Source organism: Lagopus leucura, unplaced genomic scaffold, assembly GCF_019238085.1.
Source record: "Lagopus leucura isolate 7727_CA_CO unplaced genomic scaffold, USGS_WTPT01 Super-Scaffold_650, whole genome shotgun sequence".
Taxonomy (NCBI): Eukaryota; Metazoa; Chordata; class Aves; order Galliformes; family Phasianidae; genus Lagopus; species Lagopus leucura.
In genome coordinates, this window is record NW_024962253.1 from 527,860 (window position 1) to 534,126 (window position 6,267).

General features: G+C 49.5%; 1 protein-coding gene across 1 annotated transcript; it reads left to right on the forward strand.

The window, feature by feature from the left end:
* Window positions 1–1,224: 1,224 nt before the first annotated feature.
* Window positions 1,225–6,033, forward strand: LOC122175017 (ciliary neurotrophic factor receptor subunit alpha-like). Its single transcript, XM_042862395.1, has 3 exons — window positions 1,225–1,837; window positions 2,545–2,689; window positions 5,137–6,033. The coding sequence occupies exons 1-3, from the start codon at window positions 1,510–1,512 to the stop codon at window positions 5,228–5,230; spliced, it is 567 nt and encodes a 188-aa protein (XP_042718329.1). The 5' UTR covers window positions 1,225–1,509; the 3' UTR covers window positions 5,231–6,033.
* Window positions 6,034–6,267: the final 234 nt, after the last annotated feature.

Genomic DNA, 6,267 nt, shown 5'->3' on the forward strand with positions numbered 1-6,267 from the left:
ATTGTATATACCTATACTTCCATAGAGCAAAGTGGCGAACTTAATTAAGACCCAGTATGTTTTGAGCATTAAAAAAGAAGAAACAGTGGCATGCAGTCCCTTGAAAGGCAGTTTCAGAAGAGAAAGTTTTTTTTGTTTTGTTTTGCTTTGTTGTGTATTGACAGAAGCAAGATAGCAAGGCTCAGAATTTACAAATATCCTAGAATACTGGCAGTCCGCCTGGACTTTTCAAGGTCACGTTTTCAGAGAGTACCGGTGAAACATAAACTTTCCCAATGAAGCTCTCCAAGAGCAGAGAGATTCGTTCTAAAAAGCTAAAAAGCAGCTGTTGCCCGCATCCTTCACCAAGAATGTCAGTGGTTTACAGGCTGGTTCGGCCCAGTTCCGCGACCAGCAGGGCAGAGGGATCCGCGGATCCGCGCCTCTGGAAAAGGGAAACAGGGGACCCCAAAATAATTGAGAACAGCGGCAACGATCTGAGGTGAAACAAACTAATTTACTAAATATGGTATCGGCAAAATATAATGAGAGAGAGAGAGTGTCTGAAAGGTGGAGAGGCCTCACCACAATGCTGAGGTGAGAAGTGCAGTCCAGTTGAGCCAATGAGGAAAAGCAGACAGAGAAGAGCAGACGGAGAAGCGCGGGAGAAGAAGAGCAGGCGAAGAAGAGAACATCTGGTGACGTTGCAAGGAGTTATATCTCTTTGCTGACTGCAAAGCCCCCTGGGGAAATGTAGTTCTTCTCCTCCGGCAGGCACCTGGAACTTGAGCATCAGCAGTCAAACCCCCAGTGCATTACATGATGTTATCTTGTGGAATACTGATAACCAAAAATCATAAAACCATGACACCTTCCCTGGCACACAGGTCATGGTAACAGGCCTGTAGTTCCCCGGATCCTCCTTACAACCCTTCTTGTAGATGGGATCACACTGGCAAGCCTCCAGTCTTCTGGGACCTCACCAGTCAACAAGGAGCGCTGATAGATAATGGCAAGCGGCTCGGCTCTCACCTCCGCCAGTTCCCTCAGCTCTCTGGGTGAATCCCATCCGGCCCCATGGACTTGTGACAGTCCAGCTGCAGTAGTAGGTCTGTGACTGCGTCCTCCCGAATTGCAGGGAGTTCTGTCTGCACCCCAGCCGAGACTACCAGGTCAGAGAGTGGAGCACCCTGAGGATAACCGGTGTGACCTTTAAAGACAGACATAAAGAAGGCATCCAGAACATCTGCCTTTTCCTTGTCATCACTGGTCACATTCCCAGCCTCATCCAGTAAAGAATGAAGATTCTCCTTAGTACTCCTCTTACCACTGATGTGTTTGTAAAAGGCTTTCTTGTTCCTTTTTACCCCAGCGGCCAGGTTGAGTTCAATCTGGGCTTTTGCCTTTCTGACTTTCTCTCTATACATCTTAACAACTTATCTGTACTCTTTTGGAGTCACCTGTCTTTCTTCCACAGGCGGTAGATTCTCTTTTTCTCCCGGAACCTCAAGAATAGCTCCCTGTTCGTCCATGCCGGTCTTCTTCCCCGCCGGCTCATTTTGCAGCTTGGGGACAGCCAGCTCCTGTGCCTTTAGGACTTCCCTCTCGCTGCTGGAGTTCCTCCTCTGGCTGCCTCCCATCCCCAGCACCCCCTGCCTGATCCCCACCTGCCCGCAGGTCGAGCTGTCGGATGGCACGTCACACACCATCACAGATGCCTATGCTGGCAAGGAGTACATCATCCAGGTGGCCGCCAAAGACAACGACATCGGCACGTGGAGCGACTGGAGCGTGGCTGTGCATGCCACCCCCTGGACGGAGGAGCCCAAGCACCTCACCACGGAGGTTCAGATCACAGGTGAGACCCTCACCCAGCACAAACACCCTACACTCAGTAGTCCGGGGTATGGAGACCCCCAGCACTGGGGGTGTGTGGCAGAGGAGGGCACAGCCCTTTACCACGTGCCTTCACGAGCCTGTGGCCCTGTTGCCTGGTTGGAATGGCCCAGGAGGTGCTGACTCAGCACACCTAGCTCTGGCATCTTCCTCACTGGAGTGCTCCAAGTGCCACGACAGGGCTCTGGATTTATGATTATTTGCTGGAGTGCTGCCCCCCACCATCTCCAGCTCTTCCTCTCCTCCACAGCTCCAACCCCGTGCAATGGCTCGGAGCGATGCCAGTTAGAAATAAAAGCCCCCAAGTTAACAAGCCTCTGTTTCTAGGAAAGAGCTGGGACTGTGTCCAAATGCACGTTATCAGCCCTTGGCTTCCCAGAAGGATGGGAGCGTGCCCTGCGCCGGTTCCCCTGACTGGCACCCGCTGTGGGGTGGCTGGGAAGCACTGGGGGACACTCACTGCCAGGCACTCTGGAACCCTCTGGGTCTACTGTTAAAGAACAGAAAGTCCCATAGACCACACTGTCTCCATTCTCATCATCTTCTCCATCCAGCTTGGCCCTAGAGTAGCACGGTTGGGCAGTGTGGGGATGGGATGCTGCCCTACTCCTGTGGGCAACATCCTAGGGGGCCCCAGCTCCTCTCAGCACCCACTCTCCCTCCCTGCAGAGACGACGAGCACCAGCACTTCCTCTTTCATGCCGCCCCCCACCACCAAGATCTGCGACAAGGGGGCCGGAGTGGGCAGTGGCGCCGTGGCAGTGTGTTGGACAGCTGGACTGGTCTTGGCTGCCTATGGTGTCCTCTTTATTTAGTGAGTATGCCCCAAATGGGGGGCATGAGGGTGGGTGCTGGAAGGGCGTGAAGAGCTCAGGGTCTCTAGCATGGTTGGGAAGGAGACGCTGACCAGCCTGTGGGCGACGGCTGTTGGGTAGGAAGCATTTGGGTTTGCTTGCAGTTCTTTGTCAATAAACCCAACATGGCTGCTTTTCCAAATCGGGTGTTCTGGTGAAGATAGCTGGACGTGGTTTTTCAGACACCTTCTGCAAAGCTTGCAAAGGAGTTGGGCTTAGATGCTCATGTTCAGCCGAGATGGGGCATAAAGGATTTGCCACCCACCAGGAGGCACCAGAAAGTGCACCAAACAGCCTCTCACATACTGAGGCAGAATGTTGAAAGGTGCACACAGTGAGAATGGGGTTGGTGTCTTCTCACTGGTGACAGGTGACAGGATGAGGGGAAATGGACTCAAGTTGTGCCAGGGGAGGTTTAGGTTGGATATCTGGAAAAAGTTCTTTACAGAAAGGGTTGTTAAGCACTGGAATGGGCTCCCCAGGGAGGTGGTTGAGTCACCTCTGAATGTGTTGAAAAACCACTTGGATGGGTTTAGTGGTTGGTTATTTGGATTGCATGATTAGGTCAAGATCTTCTCCAACCTGAGCAATTCTATGAATTCTATATATAACCATGCTTCTGACATAAGTCTCTTTCCAGGAAAAAGTGCAAATGCTGTTGAGCTGTTGGCTGTTTTCTGTTGAGCAAAGATACTACAAGGAAGGCAGTATCTGTGTCCACTGTTCAGGAAAATGCAACTGAGGCTGTAAAATGCTAAAATCCAGTTTATCATTCACGGGTGGGAATGATGTACACTGAGGACAAATACTTCAAAAGAAGCAGCCCAGTCCTTAAAGAACAGGCTGATGTTTTTTAGCAGCAGTGATATTTATTTGCTATACACCTGGAATTTCTTGGGTGTTCTCAGACAAAGCTCTGCCAGGTTCCCTGCTCAGGCATCTGCATCCCCTTGGGAGCAAAGCATTCTTCATGCACGTCAGGCACACAAAGAGATGAAGTCTATTGGCTCCAAGAGGCATAGAAAGAGTTATAAAATTATGCAGAAGAGACAGCTGCACAGCCCTCAACAGGACTCCAGCCTGCAGTTCTGCAGGAGGTATTAGAAGCTGATCTGATGGCTCCCTCTGGCTGTAGGCTCTGTGAGTGAATCTGAAGAAAATGCATTCTGCAGCTTCTCCATTCCTGCAAACATCAAAAGAGCTTGGTAATCGTTTCTTTTCCACATCCGCAAAAATTCTGCTGCACACATTGGAGTTTTGGGTCAATGCAGAAACAAGGAGTTGGTACTGGTTATCTGGTTATCTGGTTATCTGGTTATCACCCAGAGATTCTTAGGAAACGGAGGAAATGGTGAATCCTCATTTCAAGCCAGTCTAAGCAATAGCTTTGGGAATACATTTGGGTTGTGAAAAGGCAGAGGGGCTCAGCTCTTTCCTTTTGTGTTCTAGATGGGGTGGGGGAGACGCTGATTATTATCCCCTTTCCAACAGTCATTACACAGACACTGCATCCAGATTTAAGCTCCTTGGTACTCTCCTGAGTAATCAGGAGAGAGTTCTGCAGGGACCGCTGAGACATTGGGGCTGGAATTAATGCCATGTGAGGAGAGACTGGAGGAGTCGGGCTTGTTCAGCTTTGAAAAGGGATAGTTCTGGAGGACGTAAGAGGGTCCCCTAACAGCTGTGAGGAGATTATTAAGAAGATGGAGTCAGGCTTTTAATGGAGATGCACAGCAGGAGGAACAGGTTAACTTTGAGGGTTTTCCCGTGTCTCCCACTGGGAGAGGGGTCCAGAGATGTTGTGGGATTTCTGACCTTGAAGGTTTTCAAGACCAAGGTGTGCAAAATGCTGAGCAGCCTGGTTTGATGCCATCACTGCCACTGCTTTGTGAACGTTGGACCTGAGGTCCTCTCCAGCCTGAGTGGGTTTGTGAATCTATTAAAGGAGTGGAAATCATAGAATCGCAGAATCACAAAGTTGGAAAGGACCTACAAGATCATCTAGTCCAACTGTTCACCCATTACCATTACTACCACAAGCTACTAAACCATATCTTGTAGCTCCTCATCCAGACACCTCATGAACACTGCCAGAGACAGTGACTCCACCACCTCCCCGGGCAAAGAATAAGAAACAAGAGAAGTCAGTAGCTGTAAATGGTTTCAACACAAAGGACCCTGAAAGATGAATGAGGAAAAGCTGGAGAAAATGACTGCTGGGGTGCCTGCTCTGCCCCCAGTACTTGGTCTGAGTCAGGGGGAAAGCTAATTGTAGCAAGGGCCTACCAGAGCACAGCGCTCTGGGACTGGTAAAGATAAGAGGGACGCACAGCCTAGGATGTCAGAAACACAGATAAATCTCAGCATTTCCTTCTAGATTTGGTCTAATCCCATTTTCTTCTGCCAGTTCCAAAGGAAACAGGAAATTAACAGAGCTGTTGGGAAAAACATCTGTAAATGCTTTGGGCTGGCACAGACATGAGCCATGGGAAAGGCTGTGAGGAAGGTGCTGCTGCCAGGTCTGGATGTGCTGACAAAGCATGCATGGGAAGGCCACCAAGCACCTCAGCCACCTTATGGAGAAACCCCCTCATCTGCAGCCAATACTGCCTCATTCCACAGCCCTCACGAGCAGTTCCTGGTCCTTCTCACCCCTGTGCATTTTGCTCAGCTCTGGCTGGTCTGGCTTGGAAGCATGTGAAAGAGCGTGTATGCAATTTTTCAGTGCACACAGTGACATTCTGACAGTTGTCACTGCAGCCAGAGTTTTACTCCAGGAGGACATAGCCACTCGAGGGCTTCTGTGATAATAAATCAGGAGGTGCCAGTGTGAGGGAATTTTTCTGAAACAAAACAAGGACATTAGTTTTGTGGTGGAGGTACCAAGAGACTGGCAGCTGCATCTCTGGAACACCAGAAAGGAAAGGAACAATCTGTATGGTCACTGCAGTTTCCCTCTGCTCAACAACCACTGCCACTACATCACAAAGTTGAGAAATCAAGTGTATGCTCTCCCTTTGCTCCTTTTATCTTCTCTTGCACCTCATCCGCGGGCAGTTATTCACCCCAAAAGTTTCTCTGTCTCATCATGTTTCTGAGATTTTCTAGGATGCTTTTGCCCTCCTAAGCAGAAACATTCATCCTCTCGTCATGTTTGAATATGAGGACATTGTGGGTGCTACAGGTCCCTTGGCTCTCCTGATCTGTATAGGGTTCCCAGTAATCCTCTGGCAATTCTTCTGGCTGAAAAGTCCCTGCTTTAATGACACCTGCATTTCAATAATTTGTTTATTTTCCCAAGCACCAGCAGAAGAAAACTGAAAGTACTTTCCCTATATTTCTCCTCACTTGTGCTCCTCATTGAAAGTAATTAAAGAATTTGTCTCAACATCTCTCCTCTGCAGGTCTCATCAGTGTTCCTGGTTTAACTGACTTTGGGTTTTGGGGTCAGCATGTCCTGTTTGCATTATCAACGCAAGCCTGAGGTTGTCGTGGTTGGGAGGCCACACTGTGCTGGGAAAGGGATGGATGGGATTTA

Coding starts and splice junctions, on each gene's coding strand:
- LOC122175017 (XM_042862395.1), top strand. CDS start 1,510: ATGCCGGTCTTCTTCCCCGCCGGCTCATTTTGCAGCTTGGGGACAGCC. Junction 1,838..2,544: donor CACGGAGGTTCAGATCACAG/GTGAGACCCTCA, acceptor CCCTCCCTGCAG/AGACGACGAGCACCAGCACT. Junction 2,690..5,136: donor TATGGTGTCCTCTTTATTTA/GTGAGTATGCCC, acceptor TTCTTCTGCCAG/TTCCAAAGGAAACAGGAAAT.